Source organism: Ostrinia furnacalis, unplaced genomic scaffold (assembly GCF_004193835.3).
Source record: "Ostrinia furnacalis isolate ACB-3 unplaced genomic scaffold, ASM419383v2 OfSCF4122, whole genome shotgun sequence".
Classification (NCBI taxonomy): domain Eukaryota; kingdom Metazoa; phylum Arthropoda; class Insecta; order Lepidoptera; family Crambidae; genus Ostrinia; species Ostrinia furnacalis.
In genome coordinates, this window is record NW_021134361.1 from 218,292 (window position 1) to 242,977 (window position 24,686).

General features: G+C 33.8%; 1 protein-coding gene across 2 annotated transcripts in view; it reads right to left on the minus strand.

Annotated features, from left to right (window-relative positions):
* Window positions 1–5,882: 5,882 nt before the first annotated feature.
* Window positions 5,883–24,686, minus strand: part of Calx (sodium/calcium exchanger 3) — a 129,171-nt gene continuing 110,367 nt past the window's right edge. For both annotated transcript variants that reach the window (XM_028312934.1, XM_028312933.1), the window contains 6 exons: window positions 11,551–11,699; window positions 10,645–10,744; window positions 10,255–10,353; window positions 9,491–9,649; window positions 8,454–8,625; window positions 5,883–7,997 (listed from right to left, as the gene is read on the minus strand). In XM_028312934.1, the coding sequence (XP_028168735.1) occupies window positions 7,793–7,997; window positions 8,454–8,625; window positions 9,491–9,649; window positions 10,255–10,353; window positions 10,645–10,744; window positions 11,551–11,699 (884 nt within the window). In that variant the 3' untranslated portion in view covers window positions 5,883–7,792. The remainder of the gene's footprint in view (window positions 7,998–8,453; window positions 8,626–9,490; window positions 9,650–10,254; window positions 10,354–10,644; window positions 10,745–11,550; window positions 11,700–24,686) is intronic.

Sequence of the window (24,686 nt, forward strand, 5' to 3'; positions counted from 1 at the left end):
TAATAGTTTTAACATATTCTTAACAATTTTTCAATACTATAAAAAGAAGTGGAAAGGCTTTATTTTCTGAAATAAACATGTTGACGTTTTCTTAAAGCGTGCGGTATGAGTGCTCCTATTTATTGGCCATAACATTTTTATCTTAGGTTTAACAAATTTTTAAACTTCATCGCAATGTTTTAACATATTTTAAGTAAAACTTCCTCGATTTTTGTTAAGATTGAAGCAAGGATCACTCAATCCACATGCACATATACCGATAAACTTAAAGCATGTTATAGGCCAGTACTAACATTAGGAACTGTATTAACCACTTATTTGGGAACAAAAGTAACTCATTTGTACTCAATAACACACAAAAAAAGAATTGTTACATTTTTATAATAATTAATACTCGGGAACACATTTACTTGTGAAATTTTACAATATTTATACTACGTTTATGGCGTATTCCTAAAAATATTACCAACTTAAAGCTGGTTCATGGTGATGGTAAAAGCCGTATCGCAAAAATATCTAAATTATTTATTCTGGATTCTCAATAAGAATAAAAAAGCTGGCCACCAACTGTATGACTGTTATTATATAATAATAATATAATAATATAACTACTCATAAAATCTCTAATTACAATCGCAATACAATCTCTTTACTTCTCTAGCTATTTTAATTGGAGTATTATATCACATAAAATGTATTACATAAACACTTATGTATTGTACAAAAATGTCACATTTAAAAATTATTGTATCGTTGTTTATCCATAAACATATAATTCTATTACATATATATATTTAATATAGTACAGGGTGTAATGTACCAGAAAGATTACACAGTTGATTCAGTTTACTATGTTCCCAAAAATGTTGAAAAGCAGATGTCTGCATGTTTTAAGTTTTATTACGTTTAATTAGAAAACGATGCAACTGCGGTTAAACATGTAATTTTTTACTTTATAAGAATAACATAACTTTAAACTTAAAAAAATAAATAAATCATAAATGCTTTGATTCCTTTAATAAATTGATTATGGAATAGTGACCACAGTTTAAGTTTATGCTAATCTGTTACTTACACCCTGTTTTATACAATTTTTTAATTAAAAATTAATTATTTGTGAAGTATAAATGAGATATGAAATATAAATTATACAATATTATCAGGAACAATTAAATGTAATACTTTTTTCAGACAGTTATTTTTGAATATTTCAAAAATTAATTACGAAAAAACATTCCATTCACGCGGACGGCATAGCAAACTAAATGTTTATCTTGTTTATTTATCAATTTCTCGATTTGTTTCTTCTTCGATACACAAATATACAATAAATTAATATAATAATAGGGACGAAACGAAATTAAAAATGAAAAAATAAACAACACCGTATTTACAATATCAGTTCGTTAATACTACCGTGGGCTATAATTACACACGAAGAAAGATTTAGAGAAATCTATACACGCACGACATTTAGATAGAGAATGTAAGATTGGATCATAAATATTGCTTTTATAACAGAAAGTAATTAAAGATAATTTTATAAATATTAATTATAAATAGACTCATCGAAATATTTAAATTTATTCATTTTTCGTCACAATATAAATAATAATATAAATTATTATAAATGTAATTTAAACATAATAATTATGAATAATAACCGAAAGATTATGCTTATTTACCAAAACAACATATTATATTCAAGCAATATTTATGATCAATAGCATTATAATTTTGTTATGAATATTTTGTTATTACATTACTTGACAGAATAGATTCAACACCTACCCAATGGACCTATATTATTATTAATTTTATTAGTTTTAAAAGCGATTGGATTCACAGTTGGAATTTGTTAAAATAATTTTAAAATTTAGGTAAAATGATTGGGTAATGCATATTTTCTTTTTTAATAAATCGCATATTATTATGTATTTCAAATCTACTATAAATTTAGGTACTCCATCTAAGATACTAAATAAGCAGAGTAGCAAAGTCTAAGACGCGCAAAGTGGCGATGAAAAAATTTAGAAAATCTACATTTTATAGAAACAGACATTAGCATAGAAAAAACCTACAAAAAATAAATTCGAAACGAAGAGTTTTGGTCCGAATTCAGGCAGAAGTTGTTTTATGTCTAAAAGAGCTAGAGAGTGAAAATTTAAAATAGGCGAAAGTTTAAAATTTTACTGAGAGTTACTCTTTCGGTTAAAATGTTTAAAATAAATAGGTACCTCATGAGGTGTAAATACATAAAAATGTATAATAATGTCACAAGTATTTTTTGTAAACATGATCAGCAAATATACTAAACGTACTAGTAATGTTTTTTAAATACGGGAAGAGTAGAGTAGAGAGATAATAAGTAAATAGTAAAAATAAAAATACTAATGAATTTAATAAATATTTTGACAATAATTCATAAATTAAAAAGGGTATAGTCACTGCTAAAAATGGGTTTCGTTGTTTCAAATAGTGTAAAATAAACTATTTGTGTGTATATTTCTGTCGCTCTGCGAAATTGTATATTTTAATGAATGCCATTCAATTTTTAGATACCCCTTTTAAATATCTCTACACCTTGTACTCATTACATAAAATTGTAAATATAATTCAATAATGTTTCTATCTATAATAATTTGAAATTATAAACAACGCATTTACTTACATCTTAAAATAAGCACTCTGAAAATAAACACACTTACAAATAGTGGCAGTACTATCCAGTGAATACTTTATGAAGGTGTCCACACATCACGTTTAGTTCAGGGTTATTTATTTTGGGAACAGTTCTTTAGCACATTCAAGCTGCCATTTTCCCCAAATGCTATTGACCCTAAGTAGTGGAAAATAACCGGAAAAATTCGTTCTTTCACGTTAACCTACTGGCTAACCGAGTTGTTTTGAATGAGCAATATTCTGTTTTCCAGTTTCTTTTGTTGATAAATAACACTTTGACTACTTGTTTCTAAATATTGAATCAGTGTGCAGACACCGTACCACCACAAAATGCTTTAACCTGAACATTTTATATTTTCATTCAAAGCTTAACGATAAATATGCGTTTGTCGTTGCCTATTTACAATACTATGTTAACGCTATACTCTCTATGATATTATTTACTTTTGTTTTATCGCAATTATACATGTTTTGAAACACCACTAAATTGTTGGTAGCTTCCTTTTAAAAGGTTGGTATCCCACAGAGTGCACACTATAAATATCCGAGGCATAAAATTATACATATATAATTTATATAAAAGAATGTATAATTACAATAAAACAAGTAACATTGATTTTATTTATAAATCTCTACGTGTAGTTTATTGAACACCGTGATCTGAACAAAACTATGACCATTGGAATCTATGTACATTATTGTACATAATATGAGAGCATGCTAGCATTAAGGAACAAGTATAAATAGCTTTGAAACTTAACATCTTCGAAGAGGTAAAATCTAGTTTTGTAGATTAACATACTTTTTCACGATACCATTTACATTCTTCATGCTCAACAAAATCTGTCTATATTTATTTTTCTCTTAACTAATTTTCAAGATAAAAGTAAGCAAAATCATACACTACTTTTAGTAGTTTTGCTAACAAAATGATTACCAGTCCCAAACATTTTGTAACACAATAAAAAGCATTATTTTTCCACCAGGAAAAGTCTTCAGAATAGCCAATAAGAACACAAAAGTTACGTATTTTCTTTCAAGTCACGTGACTTATAAGGTAAAGGTTAAAGTTTAGTAAACAAACACACGATATAAGGAAAACATTTGATATTTGATCAAATATTGTTTCAACATACTGATTGCGTGTCAGAGACTCGGGACATTTTCTTCCAAAATGTTATATCAAAGTTTTACCCAAAATGTATTGTATGTTTCTCATATTAGGCTGATCGTTGAGTATTAGAAAGATTTTTAGTACCAAGACTCTGTTTTTACTTGATAAATAAACTCTCAAGATGTCTTTAGAGAGCAGAAATGCTTGGCTCTACATAAAATAAAAAAAATATTGTTCCGTACGTTTTGTTTTGTCACTTGCATGTGCTTGACCAATATTGAAAGTTCTCCCTTCTAAGTCAGTTAGTATCGACAGTCGAAATAGAACCAAAAAATCTCGTATAAAAATCACTGCTGTTGTTTTTAGTTATCAAAGACTTCTAGCAAAAAATAACTTGAACATTAACAATCGTGAAACACAGAAAAAATATAGATTTTCTGCCCTTCATTTTGAAGTTCACCTTGACCTCGTCTAAATCACGCAACTTTCAACGTATTTATTTTTAGAAACAGCCTTATACATGTATTATACTTCAGTATATTGGCCTTAGAAAACGAACACGATCCAATCTGGAGCCAGCAACATGGCATTATGAACATGGCCCGTCATCCAAAATGGCTTGTCCATTTTATGCGACAAGAGCTAAGGTTTGTTACGTATGGTGATAGCAACTCATTGCTTTTGCCATACTCATATACAGTGTGAGTCACGTTAAAGTGTACATATGAAAATAGATGAAACTAGACCTATTTTTATCGACAAAAAAGAGGTTAAAATTTTTTTGAGATTTTTTTTAAATTTTTTATAGAATTTTTTTTCTACCAATTACTTATTGTAAAGAAAACGTAATAACTTTTAAACTAAGCGGTATATCCTGATAAAATAAAAACAGTAATAATGCTAAATAACAGGCAATAGTAAAAAAATACATAAAATACATAAAAAATGCCAAAAAATAATAAAAAATGATACTTTTTGAAAAAAATCTGCTTAAAAATTCGTGTTTTTTTGGTTATTTGATAAATTTCTCCAAAAAATGCCCCTATAACAGGTGGTTTTTATTATTTTGTATCATTCTCTATCGTATTACCTTTGTAAAACCAAAAATCGCATGTCTCTATCCCTATCACTACATTTGCTATGATCGTTTGAACTAAGCCTCTCCGGGCGCGCCATTCAACGCTTCGTTAACAACGAAACTGAAAATGGCTCTAGATTTGTAATTTTGATAAAGACAAGTTAGATTTCAAGTAAAAACAAAAGATTTCGAAGTAAAATAAGCATTTTAGTTAAAATTAAAATTGTCTCTACCTGTAGAGGTTGTGATAGGCCTTTGTTCAAACTATCATAGCAAATGTTGTGATAGGGATAGAGACATGCAATTTTTGGTTTTACAAAGGTAATGCGATGCAGAATAATACAAAACAATAAAAACCACCTGTTATAGGGGCATTTTTTGGAGAAATTTATCAAATAACCAAAAAAACACGAATTTTTAAGCAGATTTTTTTCAAAAAGTATCATTTTTTATTATTTTTTTGCATTTTTGGTGTATTTTATGTATTTTTTTACTATTGCCTATTATTTAGCATTATTACTGTTTTTACTTTATCAGGATATACCGCTTAGTTTAAAAGTTATTACGTTTTCTTTACAATAAGTAATTGGAAGAAAAAAAATTCTATAAAAAATTTAAAAAAAATCTCAAAAAATTTTTGACCCCTTTTTTGTCGATAAAAATAGGTCTAGTTTCATCTATTTTCATATGTACACTTTAACGTGACTCACACTGTAGATTGCCTTCAAATACAAAATAACAAGATGCCTTACGTGGCAATTTTAATACAATTTCTAAAATAACTTGGCTCTATTGTTTTTGTATGTGTAGCGATTGCGAAATTGCATCTGTAACGAATTTTCCTTAGTACCTATAAGGGGGCTAATCCATTCATTAAAAGTTTTGGGATTAAGGGCTGATAGTCGGATAACTTTTATCTGAAGAATAAGTTTGACATATTGAAAGTTTCAGTATGGAATATATGTCAAAATGACAAGTTTATTCTTCAGCTAAAAGATATCTGACAATTGAAAAATCCGCCCTAAGTTTCACAGTGTGAGTAAGTTATTATTATATTGCTCGTAAGACACGACACACAAAACTCTATCTAACGACTGGTTGCAGGTCGTTGTTAGAACTATTCTTTACTGTAGATATTTGATTTGATAGCAACAGCTAAGAAACTAGTTGCTATCAAACTATACATAATACTCCCACTCTTTGACGATTTATAGATGCAATTTACGATCGCACGTATCTTCCAAAATCCGAAGTAGTAAAATAAAAATATTCGAATAAAACAAACAAACGAAATGACTTTCCTGGAAGATAATTTAACATGTACTTGCTTCTGTACTTAATTTTCCGTTAATTAACATAAAGGACCTGTTAATTACGTTTACTTTTGACCTCAACAAATATTTTGCGACTTTTTTAAGGTAACTCGACCTGTTAGCGGCCGTTACTGAATAAACGACTTTGCAATTAAACTTCAATGAATTAATAATTCGAAAAAAGTACTGCCATTTTATAAGACGTCTAAATAACCCTTTACCATAATTTTAACAACGCTTTCAAAGTTGTCTTACTTGCCAGTCTAATGAAACTGAATACTATTCCAATTTCAAATATTTCAATATGGCGTAGCCTTAAAGGTATAATAAAAATATTATTTATGCAAAACATCTAAATTTTCATTAATACTTTTCCAGCTGACTGTAACTCTATGTCTACTACCATAACGGTTATTTTACGTCGCACTTAGTCTAACTTTAAGTTTTTACCACAGCCTTCAAGGCTACATTAATTATTATCAGTTGGATAAAATTTTATAAGATAAATATTTAGAGGAAGAATGGAGTTGAAGAAGAAATCTGTACATTTGAGCACATATTTTTAGGGTAACCGACCAATATTCTACAGTTAGAAGTTTAAAAAAATATTCCTAAAGGCTAAAGGTTTTCGAATGAGTTATTTAATTTTCGATAAGAGACAACAGTTATTGAGTCCGTATTCTAGGATCGTCCGAATTCTAATTATTAAACAAACCTAAAAGGTCATTAGGCCAGTATAAAACAAGTTCATTTATGGTTATGGTCATGGTTTTATGTTCTTCAAATAACGACTGGTAGCAATTTGCTGAATTCTAATTTGCTTACACGATTGGGACAGATGCGACCAATCCAAAAATACGTCTCCTGAATCTTTTTAGATAGAACTTATTTGAACTTAAAGTGGTTATCGTGTATCATAATTAATTGAAGGAAAACCAGGTCACGCTTGCTTGTTAGGCAACATCTTGACCTATCAATCAGTAAGTAAATTGATACTTAATAGCTAGTAAAGTAGTACTTGTAGGACTTACCAAATGGAATCAGGTACTACTTTACTCTTTCAACTTCGATCGCTATGCAATTTTCTCTTTTCTTATTCATAATGAGCCAGTAACTTGTCACTCACAAACGGATATGGGCTCCTGACAACCGCACATTATGCCTCTATCGCGTATGAAAAATTGATATTTTTCCAATTGCCCAACGACTTTCTAACCTATGATATCGCTTTCTTTCATCAAAATCATGGTGGTATATTTCAGTATTTGGATGTATGAGTTTTAATTGAGTACCTAAACTAGAAATAAAAAGGTGTTAAAGTTAATTTCCCTTGAATGACATTCAAGATTTTTTTACAGACACTTTTAATACACCTTAGTTTCTGTCACCGTATTGTTGCTTCATTTTTAAACACAAAAATTATTGACCTTTCTAAAAAAAATTAAGTTTTACAACCGAAAATTGCGTAAGGTACCTTAAAATTCCTCATGACAGGCAATTTTTAATCACCAAAAATTTTCCAAGTACTGAAAAAGTCCACATTGTAACACAATCAGCTTCAGTCCAAGCGAAGCATCAGTCAAAACAAAACCTACAAATACTAGATTAAAACCCTTGGATGACGTCGTAAGCTTCCAAGCTGGAAACGGTAAGGTAGAAGAGCCAGAGAGAGAAAAGGAAGATGGAAGTAACGATCTTGGCGCAACGAGGGCCTCCGAGCTCGCCACCGATGGACTTGCGTCTTCTGAGGACCAGGACCAGCACAGCGAGGCAGGCTTCCGAGCAGAACATCGTGACGCTGAAGGCTAGACTGGGGACAGAGATAATAGGTTCATTATCATCATCATTTCAGTCATAGGACGTCCACTTCTGACCATAGGCCTCACTCAATGATTTCCATATTCTAGTTGGTAGCGCCGCCTTCCTGTTACCTTTATGAGGTTGTCGGTACACCTTGCGGGTGGACATCCCACGCTAAGCAAGGTTGGTTGAAATAAATACAGGTTCATTCGTTGATGAGGAAAAATCAAGGAACTACAAAGAGGTTGGATGGTCAGAATCCTTGCAGCGGCAGATTGCGTGAGAGTATCACTATAGTGCCTTAATAGGCCTATTGCTGTTCTTGTCCTGGATTGTAGTTTGTTCTGTCTTTTTTTATCTTTCCGGCCGGATCAAAGTTACTTATCAATTGGCAGAACAAACTCAGCTCCTCTAGGTCTAAAGAGCTTTTTGGCCGTTAAGCCCTGTCAAGATATGTTTAACTTACTTTCCAGGATCAACAAGGAACTTCTCGTTCCTGCTCCAGTGCACAATGGCGGCGACGGTCCAAGCCACCCCGATTCCCAGGAAGACGTTGACGGCGTTGGAACCTGTGACGTTGCCTACGGAGGCGTCCGCGTACTTGTCCTGGATGGCTGCTACTTTGCTGGCGAAAGTATCTGGGAGAATAGAGGAAATATTTATGTTCTAATTTCCAAAAGGAATTCTGTTCCTGGTTTAGACTCCCTGCAGACTACATAATAATAAGTCGGCCGATATTTTGGTCGGCTTCTAATTCGTACGAAGAATCGACAGATTCCAAATTGGGGCATCGAGCGTACTTTTACACAGTCAGGTTCAAATACTGATTAACAGCCCGACCGAACTTTCGGGCGACGATTTTTCATAGTTTACGGGGACAACATTGCCATATTTTATTTTTAGAAAAGATTTATCCTCTGATCTTACCTAAGAGATCCTAACTTGAGCTCGTAACGTTTTTATAAAATACTATAAACGGTAATAAACGTCATTGTTTATGAGAATGGATGGAAGTTTGGTATCCCTTCTTTGGACAGATTTACAATGAATTAGGTGCCTTATAACATCGGATAATGAAAAACTATGAATAGTCAGTTAGGCTACTTTTTTAGAAATCTACACTGAAAGATGTACACAACCATTATTTACTATTCATGTTTCGCAAATGTTGAGGACTTTAAGGCAGTAACCTTAAAGTTGGATGAGAATGCCTTATGGCATTAAGTTCGCCTAATGTTAATATTTTTGGCATTGAAGTATAAATAAATAAATAAATAAATATTTAAGGCTGAGTTGCAATACCTAACTTTAACGCTAACTATGACGATAACCGGTGCATTTTGTATGGAGTTTGACAGATTTTTGACGTTTGTCAAAGTCAAAGTAAGATGGTGCAACCCAGCCTAAGTAAATAGTCTGCCTGAATAGTCATGGCTGTCATTCTAATACATGAATGGTAATTAATGGTTTTATCAACAAAAATTTTTAAACATCAATCATTACCTGGTATGCTAGTCCCCAAAGCCACAAAGACGATGGCAGTGACCGAGTCCTTGATGCCGAGGGTGCAGCCGAAGTGAGACGCCACGTCGCCTATGACGGCCGTCACGAGCCCGATGCAAATAATGGACACCACGAAGCAGACATAGCCGCCACCGATGTCTGTTGAAGAATAAAATGGTCTTTATGATGTACCGTATAAAGTCGATAAACACAAGAAACATATTAATAAGCTTAACGGCACAGTGGCAGTTGTCACTGGTTTAAGGATAGAAAAGATATTATATTCCAGAAAACCCGGAGAAATAAAATCTGGAATACTGTCTTGATTCTTAGACAAAAAATTATATCTTTGGACATTTTACACTGCGCCTCTAGTCCCAAACTAAGCAAAGCTTGTACTATGGGTAGACAACGGATATAAACAAACATACATAATACTTCAAAAATAAATAAATCCCTCAAATTAACGGCATATTAAATGTTTTGCATAATTTATACTGAGTTTGTTCCGGCGTTTCTTCTCAGCACTTGCCATATGTTTGTCTCGAAGCGCTGGTAGGGCCCAAAAGATAAGGAGACATGTAAAGTGCCCCATAAGGGCTACCTTTTTCTTTTTTTATTATTTTCTATTGACGTTCATAAGTGCCACTTGTGGTCTAAACTGAATAAATATTTTTTGATTTTGATTTTGATTTTTATAATTCTTCGAACCGGATCAAAGTTAAACTGTTTGATCCTTCGAGCCGGATCAAAGTTGTACTTACCAGTAGGAGGAACGAAAGCGAATATGATCTTCCAGAAGAGCGTAACTACGTGAAGTATGTAATCAGACCACGATGGTGGTTCATCAGGGTCATCTGAACCTGTAAATTAACAAATCCTTAACATATAGGTATTTCATTATTGTTGTTACATTTTAGGATAAAAATGTTGTTAGTTGCGCGAACTATAGTAGGTGCAAGTAAGAGTTATTTCAATTATGATAAAAAAACGCATACGTAGTAAGTTTAAATAAAGCTTACAATATCTACTTACGTATGACATAGTATTTCATCGTATTTGTCCCAGTAAACCACCTAGTTAATATGCCAACAATTTCTGTGCTTCCTGCAGTACCTACCTAATAGCAATTAAAACGAAATAATTAAATTTACCTGAGCTGGCAGTCAAAGCTTCTGTGAACTGCTCCTTCCACGACGAAGTCCCAATTATAATGGAAGCGTTTGCTCTTTGGACTAACTTATCTACAGTGTTCTGTAACAAAACAAACAATTTAATGGTTATTATTCTACTTTCTTGGAACAAGTCTGGTTCAGAGTGTGGAGGTGTCGGCTCTAATGATGAACTAAACCATTGATTAAAGTTCAGTCTGTGTAGGCGTATTTTTTAAAATAATATGACAACAGTCCCCAAAATTTATTTAGATACTTTTGAGGCCTCGTTACGAGTACATGAGATATGACCATGATATGACATATTAAATCTTGGCTTATAGATCTTTGGCCATTATGAATTAATGGTGGCTTATTAAACTACGGGTACCTACTTTGTCTTACTCTGCCCGTATCCAAGTGCTTCCCGCTACCTTCACCAGATCTTCGGTCTACTGGGAATCCCCTTCTTATACGAGGCTTTAAATCCAGTTTTTGTCCTACTCTACCCGCATCCAGGAGCTTCCTAGCCTTCCCCTGGGATTCCCCTATTTACACAAGGCTTAAACTTCACCTTCGGAGTACTGACCTTAAACCCCTGTATAAGTATACAAGGCTTTAAATCCAGTTTCAGCGCACTGACCTTAAACTCTTTGCTTTCCTTAATCCTCAGCTGTGCTCGGGTGATCTCCCCAGAGCGAGGCAGCCCCATCATGGCCACCACCGCCTCCTCCTCAGGCAGAGTCGCCAAGTGCGTCACTTCGTCGCCACTGCTGGACAAAGGCCTCCCCATGGATTTCCACAATGACCGATCCTACTCTGCCCGTATCCAGGTGTTTCCCGCGGCCTTCACAAGATCGTGTGTCCCCTACTTACACAAGGCTTTAAATCCAGTTTCAGAGCACTAACCTTAAACTCCTTGTTCTCTTTAATCCTCAGCTGTGCCCTGGTGATCTCTCCAGAGCGAGGCAGCCCCATCATGGCCACCACCGCCTCCTCCTCAGGCAAGGTCGCCAAGTGGGTCACTTCGTCGCCAGGCACAACAGGATGGTCATCGTCTGGTGAAGGAATTTAGACTTAATGTGGGTAAGTTATAGCACATAATAGCTTTAAACGTACTCTGACGCCCGTATTCACAAACATTACTATGAGGCCTCACCGTGCGTGTGAAGCACAGGGTGACACACGAACCAATCACAAAGCTCTATTCAACGTTGTGCGTTCGATTTGCTGCTTCACTTAAGCAAGCATCGTTACTTTGTGAATACGGGCGTGAGAGATAATATGCCATGATAATTCAAGTTCACATTTACAATTTACATCATTATCATCAGGTAATGTATAGAGTTCCAAACTATACACAGTGTTCTGTACTGTACAATGCGTACCAAAAACGGATATAAAAATACTAGAAAACTCTGAACAATACAAAAACATAATAATTAAGTGGATTGGATGTTGTTTTTCAGATAAAAAAATCTAAGCTACATGCAGCATGCCACAAAAACGGTTTTTTATACAATTATGCTTGTCCTTATGCTTCAACTTGTCCTAATGCGATCATAGGCCAATGAGGCAGGTCGCGCGGACTGTCATGGGTCGCGCGAACTGTCATGGGTCGCGCGGACTGTCATGGGTCGCGCGGACTGTCATGGGTCGCGCGGACTGTCATGGGTCGCGCGGACTGTCATGGGTCGCGCGACCTGTTATTGGCCTATGATCGCGCCGGCGATGGCGATCTGCACGCGTTGGTGTGGTTGAAGCTTTAACCGGCTTTGAAAGCTTTTTTTATTGTTTTTATATTTATTTTTGTAACTTAATAGTAACTATTACAACAAAGTAAGATGCCGCAGTATTTAACTTGATGTGCCGTACACACTACACCGCAATTTGCAAGATAATTCCTTTGGTGTTAGTTAATTAGTGTTTTCAAGTTAATTGGAGGTAAAATGAGACATGCAATGCATTTCCAACAAGTGTTAAATTGTTTTTAACACTTGAACGTTGGTAATTTGAAATTGTTATACTTTCGCCACTAAAAGGTTTTAAAAAATAGCACAGCCGTAAAATGAAAATAGACCTTTGAGATGATTAGGCATAAAAATATCTCTTTAATAATTAATTATGGTTTCATTATGTAACAATAATTCAATTTTGAAAATTGCGTTTTTTTGTCTCTCACACTTAGACGAACTTGATTTAAAAAAAAATCATATTTGATAACATGAAGCAACCAATCAAATAACTGTAACGCATTATCGTTATTTTAACGAACTGATGCAAATTCTTGCTGACAATAAAACTTTAAGGCTGAGTTGCACCACCTTCCTTTAACCGTAACTATAACAATAAAGGGTGTTTTTTGTATGGAGTTAGACAGATTTTTGACCTTTGTTAAAATTAACGTAAGATGGCGCGCAACTTGGCCTAAGTGTCACTTGAAAATACTTTTAATATTTAGCTAAATCTTTTCTAAACGACATATGTAAGTAATTTTAGTAGCAAAAGCAGCTCATTTAGCCGAGACGGTGTCCATAGAAAATCTGCCACCATTTCCCCGTAGATTTACGGCTGCTAATGAGTGCATTCAAGGCGAAGTAGGCCGACGCTTCTATCGAAGCAAATTACGGCATCAAGGTAAAACGGTTTGAAGTTTGTGATTTAAAAATTATAGAAGTTAGACAGAAAAAAAATGTCATTTTTTAACTTTGCAGATTCACCAACCAACTTAAAACTCCACTGCATCACCTGTAGGCCTAAGATACGCGCCGTGATAACTTTTATCGACGTCAAATGTATGGGGAAAATCGATAAAATGGCATGATAACCGCTTATCGCGGCGCGCATCTTAGGCCTACTGGTCATTTTTAATCTCTACCACAGGATCACAAAATTTGGCCTACACTCTCCAACCTGCACTGGCCAGACAGGTTGGGCGATAATACCAATAAAAAAAAACCGGCCAAGTGCGAGTCGGGCTCGCACACCGAGGGTTCCGCCGTACAAACGTAGCGGTTTACAATTTATGACGTAATTAAATCAAATTACTTACTTGATTCCGTTGCGAGTAGTGGCGAATTTCAAAATATGCGGTATGATTATTTTTTATTTATTTATTTTTCCTATATTTGCATTATAGGTAGGTACCTACCTCAGCGTTTTGAATTTTTGCGTTGATTTAGAATTTCTCACAGTTTAGAGGCAATTAGATTTAAGAAGTGTTCGATATGAATTTCAACTTTAATATCTCTACGCGTTCATGTGAAAAAGGGTAGGTAGTAAGTTTATAATTATTAAAAAAATATTTTATGTCATGTAAGCAAAAATAATATTTTAAATTTTATATAACTTCAAATTTATCATTTTCGCAATTTTTCCTTTATCTGTACTATATAACGTTGCTTCGTGCCGAATTTCAAGATTCTGAGTTCACAGGAAGTATACCTTGTAGGTTTTGATTCCCTAGCGTGTGACGGAAATTCGTCTAAGGTGTCGGTATAAACTGCTGTATCTTTTGATCGCGTTAACTTAGAAGTTTGATTTTTTTACTTCTTAAAGGGACAATAGATCTAGGTATTTGGTATAAATTTCAATTTGATACCTTTATTCGTTCGTGAGAAATAAGGTAGTAAGTTTCATTTTATTAAAATATTTTTATTATATTATATAACTAAAAAAATGTAATTTTCGCAATTTTTCCTATATTTGCATTATATGACAATGCTTTATGCCAAATTTCAAGATTCTGAGTTTACGGGAAGTATCCTGTAGGTTTTGATTCCTTTGCGAGTGTCGAAAATTTGTTGAAAATATCGACATAATCGGCTGTATCTTTTGATTGGCTTGGCTTAGAAGTTTGATATTTTCACAGCTTAAAGGGACAATAGACCTGAGTATTTCATGTGAATTTCAGCTTGATACGTTCACGCGTTCTTGAGATAAAGGGTCTTGACAGACGGACGGACGGACAACAAAGTGATCCTATAAGGGTTCCGTTTTTTCCTTTTGAGGTACGGAACCCTAAAAAGATACTTAGTAGTAGGTACAAATTACTAGATCTCAAGTAAAATTTTTCTGTAAGCAGTAGATAGGTACCTAAAAGTTAACTAATGTTAATGAGCATTTTTTTCAGCGTATCTAAATTTATGCTTTATTCTCAGCGGTCTTAAGCCTGAAATCACTTGGCATACCGCCAGTAACACCCTGTATTACGCCGGTACTTACATTAGCTACAGCCTCATTTGCGGTTGAATAACAAACCGTGCTGGGATTAGGTTGGGAAATTGCTAAGCGGCCATTTGTGTTAACAGATTTGTAATAAAATACTGCAAAAATGGTCGATATCTCTTGCACCACAATGATAAGTATCCTATTATATTTTAAGATTACAAAAAATCATAATAAATATATCTATTTCGATAGGTACGACCGACATCAAGGTATTTCTTATGTGAAAGGAGCGAATAAAAAATAGTGAAAAGTTACTCAGGTTTTAAAGACGCCTATGCACCTAATTTCTATTTGACGTTAATTTAGGAACTACACTTTGCAATCAAATTCAAATTACTTACAAAGACAGTTCATTGGTTCATGTGCGTTGAATTTAATGTTCTCGAATCTGAGACATTGCCTGCTAGCCTTAATATATATTTTTATGTTACAAAATGTTGTAAGAAAACTCTTAAAACGAATAGCGTGAAACGCCTCAGGGAATTCAAACGAAAATCTGTAATTAAAAAGATTTTAGGTACGTATCAAATGAACCAAACTCGACCTCAGTAATGATTGTAGAAGCGAAACGTTTAGTGACCGTAAAAGTTTAATGCCTACAAATGCCTTGTTTAACTAGAAGTACAGTCGGGACCAAAAATATGGGGTGAAATAAAATTTGCTGGTAATAAAAACTGCGAATATTTAACTGTTTCCTTTCAAAATTTAAATGAAGTCCGTTTAAAATAATAGGTGTTAAAGTAAACGTGCTAATTTTAATGTCCAAATGTTAATTTTTATTCCACCGTTTTTTAATGTTTCAAATATAAGTGCCTACGTATTTCAAAAAGTTTTACTACCTACCCTTCATTACTTTAACATTAAATATAAAAATCTAGTGTGTGTTTTACGATTGCTGTGAGTACGTAACACTGATAAATAACACAATAAAAACGTTATAGTTACAATAGTCCTACAACTAGTTTTGAGGTTACTCTAAGGCCCAGAACACACGGTGAAACGCTACTGCAACGAAACTGCAACTTCTAGTTATTTTTGAGTTGCATTTAAGTTTCTGCCATAGCGTCCATTGAGAGACCACACATGACGCGACCAGTTTGAAACTTTCAGTTTCAGTTTCATTCATCAGAATCATCATAAAGTTGCAGTTTCTTTGCAGTTGCGTTTCACCGTCTGTTCTGGGCCTAAAAGATAATATTCTATGACTTCTTTTCATATAACACCGAACAAAATTCAAATACGATATAATATTTTCAAGGACCTGTTCTGAAGGAGCACCACATTTTTTCCAATGCCAATAACAGTCCTCATTTATATGGAGGCCCATATTAGGCTATTTACATGCCCTTTTATGGTATAACCTTTCTTATTTACATATTATGCCACACACTTCTGGTACTGATTTAGAGGCCAGATTTTTATTATAAACTGCTGTTATTTACTGCGATAAGTAACCGAGATTTCTTTTTTACATAAACTATTTGTATTTTTTATTTTCTTACTTGAATCTATGTATGAATATGGGATAATATAATATCAATACAGTAAAATAACCTCGCTATAAAATATTTTGGTACCTACAGTTTTTCAGTTTCCTAGTAGCTTTTGTTTTATTTATTTATTTAATAGGAAAACCAATAATTTTATAATTATGTAAGGTACAAGTACACACATAATTAATAAAGTACCTAATACTTTTATCAAAATACATTTTGTAGAGTTAACTCAAGGCTTTATAAAACACTTGATTTTCTTTCCAAATAGATCTGCAAATGATTCGTGGGTTGAAGCAATCAAAACCCACTCAGAATTGGAAAAATATTTTAATAAAATGGCAGCATCTGTAGCAAATAGGCAAGAATGCCGTTATAATTTCCCTCCTAACTGTAATTTGATTGGATAGATATAAAATAAGATTTCTGATGAGAAAAAGATAGCTAAAATAAAAGTTAAGATCATAAAGAACAGACTGGGAAATCTTCAATTATTAAAATTAGAAATATAAATTGTACCTTAGACACAATCTTGTTAGTCGAAAATGTTGATTCCATTTGGTGGTCATTAGATTAAGGTCTCAAACTTTTTTTTAATCTAAATCTCAATTTTTTTTAACCTATCTTGCCACAAGAGACCGCGGCAACGATTGATTTAATTGTTTAGATTCGTGGGTACTTCAGAACATCTCGATTTTTATGAAGCCCACTGTACGTTATTCCATAGTCGTCGAAATGTAATTGAACTGAAAGAAATGTAATCAGGTTGAAGGAAACGTTGGGAGATGGCATTCACAGTCGTAATAAAGGCGCCTTGTGATCGTTAATAAAGCGTTTATTTTCTACATAAAAAAATGTTTTAATTACATTAATACTTACTTTTTTCGTAGAAAGATTATTTAAAAATAGATTAACGATAATTAGTTAAATCATTCAGCGAGGAAATGCATATTATACGATAGTTATCGTGTTACCTACAGTGTTTATTGAAAATGTAAAGTTCTCCGAAACGGCTTGACCGATTCTTGTGAAATTGTGTGTTCAGTAGGTCTGAGAATATGACGTAAACTATTTTGAATTGTTATTCATTTATCATCTAGAGTTCTAGGTGATAAATAAGGGTTTTCCACGCGAACGAATTCTTATACTTCTTTTCCTTAAATCAATTTAAGAGACTCGACACATTATACATTTTTGTTCCAAATAGCACTCATTACAACTACACAATCCCATATGGTGTAACTTGATAAGCCGTCGTCTGTATTACCTACGTAACCTTGCCACTGTCACCAAGAAAAATAAAACAAACAAACGAACACCATACTTATTTCGCGAATATAGAACCCCGCACAGAAATTACCATAGGAATTTGTACTCTAACCTTTGATGTCAAATAATGCACTTTATCTATATGGAAATAAACACTCTTATGCCTACACCATAAACTTCATCCATAGGAAAATATTACTAGGATAACCCAATACAGGATGAACGTGTGGGCATAAAGGTGCCTGCAGGTTACTACAATTTCTCGAGCCAATAGCTCCGAATGTTCCACAACAAGTGAGCATATTTTATAAAACTCATTTTTATAAGGGCGTATCCTCACTGGGACTCTTCACTAGAATTGCAAGCATAATTCGATTTTGAACTACATAAATAACTTTAACCTCACCGCTCGAGTCTTTGCTCAACATAACATTACATGAATTTAATATGGAATTCTTGATATTAAGGCAAAACTTGAAAAATATGTCAAACTCCATACAAAAAGTATCGATTATCGTTATAGTTTCCGTTAAAGTTAGGTGGTGCCTAAGTTATGTTAAAACTTAAGATGCTCAATGTTTTAGTTCAGGAAAGGGTGATACATTCTGTTACAAGTAAATGCTCTAATTTATATTCGCCCTAATGCAGCCAGCGGGTGCAGTCCTATATTAAACAATATTTCTTCAGAGCGTTTACTATTGCAGTGCTATTTTAAAACTCTCTGCGACATAATATCTTTTCTCATTTATGTAGGTTTAATTTCGTTTGAAGATAAATGAAAATTACTCCCGACAATTTTAGTTTTTTACTCGGCTGCGCGACGCAAAGGAGTGGTAATGTGGTTATCTTACATTATTTTTAGGTAAGATTTTTTGATGCACAGACAACAAGACAAACATTTTAGGTAGATGCATATTTTTTACACTAAAAATTTATTAAACTTATAAAAATTTCAAATCAATTAATCTTTTAGAAACTTAAATTACAAACAACACAAAATACAAACAAACAAAACCTTTAGGGCTCTAAAAACGATTACTATTTATAAAAGTCAAAGCTGAGAGATTAAAAGTAACACACACATACCACACGTTACGACACAACAAAATACAACAACACAGGCAAACGAAATAAAATAATAAAACATATAAAATAATAATAAATAAAACTTACGTGCAAGTGACGAGAAGATGCACCAAAGCGTGTAGAGAGAAATAGAATTATAATAAGTAAAAGGCAGAAAAACTAAAAAGAAAATAACAAAAAAGTAAGAATATATTGAAAAGAAGAACCAAAACAATAAAAAGAGAAAAAAAAAAATAACAAGAAATATTTCAAAAGTTAATCACTGACGGTGATTCCATTTACGTTAGTATTTAGCAGAGCGTGAACTTCATTGTAAATACACATAGTAAAAGTAAACAAGTTTTGTCATTCGCTTAACTCGATTCAATGTTTGACCCTGATATTTATTATAAATCATTATATTAAATTATAGCAGTCAATATAATACATACCTACATAGTTATATGACATATAAGGCTGGTTAACGACAATATCTACAACATGAAATAATGTAACTCTTATGACGCAGGTACACTATGCGGGTAATTGATCGAACAGAAACGTGAACACACCGAAGTATGAGCAACGCACGGCGAAAAGCACTGAAATGCGTATTTACACTATCTCGATCTGTGCATAGTATGCTTGCACCATTGGGTGGCAGATTATCGCTACGAGACTACGACTATGATTGGCTTCGTGCTACGAAAGGCTACGAAACTACAACTACGATTGGCTTCGTGCTACGAAAGGCTACGAAATTACAACTACTACCCGTTCGCGCTAAGTTTGCCGGTCCGTGGAATGCGCGTCCCCTCCTCGAACCGCAATTAAACGCAATTGTTTAGTGATTAAACGCAATTAAGTGATTTATTTTACGCAAATACACATTTTTTTATCAATATTAATAAATAAAAAATATTTTCAATATAGTTTGCTAAAGTTATAGACGCATTCCTTCGAGTGACGTCATATAGCCAGCGGCAAACTTATCGCGAACGGATAGTATCACTACGACTGGCTTTGTTCGTAGCTACGGCGTAGTATCAAAGTGAATAGACAAGCGTTTAGCAAGATGCATGTGTACCAGTAAAAAAAATATCGCATATTACATTGGTTTGAACACTTGATTTGATAAATTATTGCGCATTGAAGTTATTGTCGCTTGCTTTAGGGGCCGATTCTTCTTAATTTCAATAATAACTAAGTAGGTATAAATACTAAATGAATAATGTCTGAAATTCAAGTTTGTTCATTGTGTCAGAATGTACACTGTACCTATGTGAAAATAAGGTAATACTTATTCGAGAACCTTGCGACACATTTCCACCTCTTAGGGCTTGTTTCCACGGAGGCATCCCGTTTTTTGCAGTGTTTTTTAATACCATCCCATTTGCAGTGTCCCGCAAAAACTTACCCGTTCAAATATGTACAAATGGAACTCCAAATATACTTGGTTGCCATGTGAACGAGCTCTTACTGCAAAGATTCCAGTCACAAACTTGGCGATCACAATCTAGAGGCATTCCAAGTTTTTGAGTGAACACGTATTGAGTTTCACGTTTCACCACTCATACAAAATACTCATAACTCAAATTAGTCAAAGTAAGTAACTTTCCAACATTTATTACCATTATTAGATAGGATCAAGTTCATTAAAAGTTTCGATTTTAATCAACTCAGCGAGCTTGAAGTTCAGAGAGATATAACGAGTAATCAAATTAATACTTTGTAAAGTGTCTGCAAATCATTTCAAGCATGTTTATTGCTGATGTATAATATAATTGTTCATTTGCTTGAAATTGAACAGTTAAATAAACACGACATATTGGCGGATAGGCAGCGATGGATATAATACGGTTAGCTTGACGAAATATTACGTCAAAATGTATGTTTGAATCCTATTGAGGACAAAAAATTATGAAGCCGGTGTTTGGAACAGTACGCAGTCATTCATATTATTCTATTTCCTACTAATATTATAAACGTGAAATTTTGTGAGAATGGATACATGGATGGATAAAATTCTTTAAATATTTGTCTATTATTTTAGGCTTAACCACAAAACCGATTCCTTTGGGTATTCTATTGGTCCCAGGGGGGTCAACCAGGGGGAACAACAGGACTGCTCACCATTCTATTAGATTACGAAAATTTAGTTCTATTATACATACTTTGAGACCCAGTGAAAACATTATCATTTTATCCCGGCTTATAGAAGCACTAGCGGCCGCCCGCGACTTCGTACGCGTGAATCCCGTTTTTCCCGCTAATTCCCGTTCCCGTGGGAATTTCGGGAATTCCTTTCTTAGTGCACCTCTACGGTACCTAAGCTACGTCCCTTCCAAATTTCAAGTGCCTACGTTTAGCCGTTTAGGCTGTGCGTTGATCTGTCAGTCAGTCAGTCAGTTTCTCCTTTTATATATTTAGAAGATACCATAAAGAATTTCTATGACGACTCAAAAGTCACACAGGCAAAGCCACAGGCAAAGCCACAGGCAAAAGCTTGTATCATAAAGTTACCTACAGACCGCTAACTTACTCTATTCAGAAACATCGAAATGGCAGAAGTTTACTCTAACGTGTTAGTTTGGATGCGTTTGACAGTTCGACACGCAAGACGGCTCACTTGGCAGCTTGGCGGAACTTGGCTTGCATTTGGCAAAGCTTGGCATTTGGCTGTCGCTTGCCAAATAACGGATAGGTAAAATGACATTAGTGTGTTTACGATTCTAACGTTTAGAAAATAACACAGTTACGCTCGGAATATTAGAAAACTTATAGGATATTTCAAAAGTATTTTTAATCGAAACTTTGAACCCAAGTTTGATTTTAAATCGCTAATTGACCACTTTCTACTTCGTCATTGGTCCTTGCGAAGATAAAAACAAATAATGTAATATACAGAATTCTGCAAGGCATTCCTAGTGATGCTACTTTATCTGATTTCAAACGATAAACTTTGAAACTCTACCGCAAAAAAATTTAGAAAGAAGTACCTAGTTTGTAAGAAATAAACAATGGTAATGGTTAGTGGGCTCAGTGGTATTGTATTGCGGGAGACTTGAAGAATATTAATATTTAGAAATTGATTTTAAAACTTAAAAGAACTTATTACTATACATTAACTTTCTTCCCTTTTTGTTTAAACTTTTTTATCAGATCATAAACGTAACTTTTCTAAAACACGCGTTAGTTGTAAAATTTATACAATGCTCAACAAAGCCATTTTTACCCCATAAATTATTTTGGCTGACGAAAAAGAAGTCATTTGGAATTAAATTAAAATTATCGATTGATTGTAAGATTGTGGACATTACTAGCGCTAAGAAACTGCCTCCGTGGGAAATAAACGGAGGCGTCGTTTGGTACAAGACTGGCACAATCGAATTACCCTACACTGGCACTACCCTCGTTTCATTTGTACGGACTTTTGTACCTTCAAGTTTACCCTCAAGTAGATATTGTGTTGCGTTCCACACAGCCTTAAAGGCAAAAGTGTATTTTGAGTAGGGTAAACCAGAGAGTGATTGCCCACTGGTAGTGATTGCCCGCTTTAAGAATAATATTGTCAGGTGCTGACTTTGAATCACTCTAGTTAGATTTGAATTTACTAAGTAGATGGCTCCGAGATCAATGTACAGTAGATTTAAAATTTACAATAGGAAACACTAAAAAAAAACAGTTATGGCGGATTATGTCAAGACGGGTGAAAATGTTACTCAAATAGGTAAAGACTTTAACAATTTTACTAAGGAATTACTTGCTTAGAGGTTAATTTTTTTTTGCAAGTTATTTAATATTCAACTAATGGTGTATAGTCATGATGAAATTATAAGTGTTTTCTCCATTGTCAATGAAAATAACTGATAAAATTTGATTTCTAACGGTCATTTTAACGGTGGGTAATCACTGCACGTAAATCTGTATATTTTTAGTTATTGCCCACCGTCATTTCAGTTATTGCCATATGTTAATGTATAGTTATTGCCCAGGGAAATTATTATTAGATTGTTGCCACCATGCAGTAGCAGTGTTTAAGATGCTCATTGCTAGACTTGTTTTGCAATTTACAGGCATAAATATTTAAATGGCTTTTAATGTTTCATTTTCAGTATGCCAAAGACTCCAAAAGTTCAATATAGCATAGAAAATTTGCAAAAAGCGATCGAAGCTGTACTTGATGTATCTAACAATTTATCTACAAGATAAATTGCTGAAAAATATGGTTTGGCTTGAAAAAATTGATAAAAATTCAAACGAAAATAATAAAAATGAAAATCCTACGTTAAATCTACTAGTGAAAATGTTAATTGTAAGGAAATAGATACAACTTTAGGGAAGAATAACCAACATCAGCTCAAGAAATATTTGATAATATGTTAATAAGGCCAAACGCAATTTATTTTGAAATTTTGAAGACTGTACTACTAGAATTTAAGTTTAATGTTTTGTTTTATTTATTTAAAGCCTATTTTGTCATTTTAAAATTGATTATTTTGTTTAAAGATACTGGGCAATTACTGTGCTTTGATGTGGGCAATTAGTGTAAGTAATGGGCAATGACTGTACTTTTTGGAGGATTTTAAATTTATTTCAATATTTTCTAAGTTACGTAAGTTTTAACTAAAAACTGTTAATATTCTGTTTAACAGTTTATTGAGTTATAAGAAAAAAGTCATAAATGGTCGATAATTAAAATACTTTCTTTAATGTTTCATCTCAATGAGTTTGAAATCTTTAAGTGGGCAATAGCTATACGGTTTACCCTACGATGATTAAAATTGTGGTAAAAAATAAAGAAAAGATAAGACTTCCTCATAATATTAATTAATTACTAATTATTATTATCTCTTTGTCACGTTTCATTCGTAATAGGTTTATTTACAAACATAAAGCTACAAAAATGGTTATAATATAATCAGCTACACAGATGTTTTTCTTTTTATTAAAGACACACTCTTACAGGACCTCTCTAATGCTCGCAGCTGACATTCGGCATTCGTGCGTGATTGCGTCCGTTCACCGAACCTTTGTAATGCGCGCGGCAGTATTCGTGCGTGGTCGCGTCCGTTCGCCGAGCGTGTTCGACCCTAATGAGATGCCGCCTTTACCGCATGACCTCGGCCCAACACTTTTAAAGACAATATGCTCTCACTAGGACCTCCCTAATGCTCGCAGCTGACATTCGGCATTCGTGCGTGATCGCGTCCGTTCACCGAACCTTTGTAATGCGCGCGGCAGTATTCGTGCGTGGTCGCGTCCGTTCGCCGAGCATTCAGCCATAATGGGGTGCCGCCTTTACCGCATGACCTCAGCCCAACACTTTTCCCGACAATTTCCCTTCCAACGACCCTTAACCACAGCAATGTAAATATTATTTCGCTAAGATACGACATAATTTCTTTTGTTTGCACAAACAGAGTCCTACATTATTCAAAGGTTTCTGAATAACAAATTGTATTTGCACCCGACCCTTTGTAAAACGGATTGTCTTCGATTATATCTGTCTCTGTCACTCATACTAGCAACCTTAAATGAGTAAAACAGACAGAAATACTGAAAATATTTTCCAGGCCAGTTTACTGTTTCTATTCAGCACACGCTTTTGGAAAGGGATAAACAATGTCTCTCGCCATTATTTAAACGTTCCTTTTAATATTTCTTAATTAAAGTAAGAGCTTTGCGGTTTTGAATAGGCATTTATTTGAAATGTAATAAATCCGAAACTGTAATAAGGAGGAATATTCATTTAAATGATTTTAGATGGAAATATTTTAAGTTACTAGCTTTATAAGCTACCGCGTGAAATTCAGTCTGTCACAAAAACAGTGGCCTACTAGTTATCGATACAATTTAACCAACAAACTGAATATCGTAGGACAAAAGGATAGGATTGTAGGTATAATATGGCGCAGTTACACTATGCCGGAAATTGATCGAGACATAGTGTAAACACGCACTTCTGTTAGTTTCATCGTGCATCGT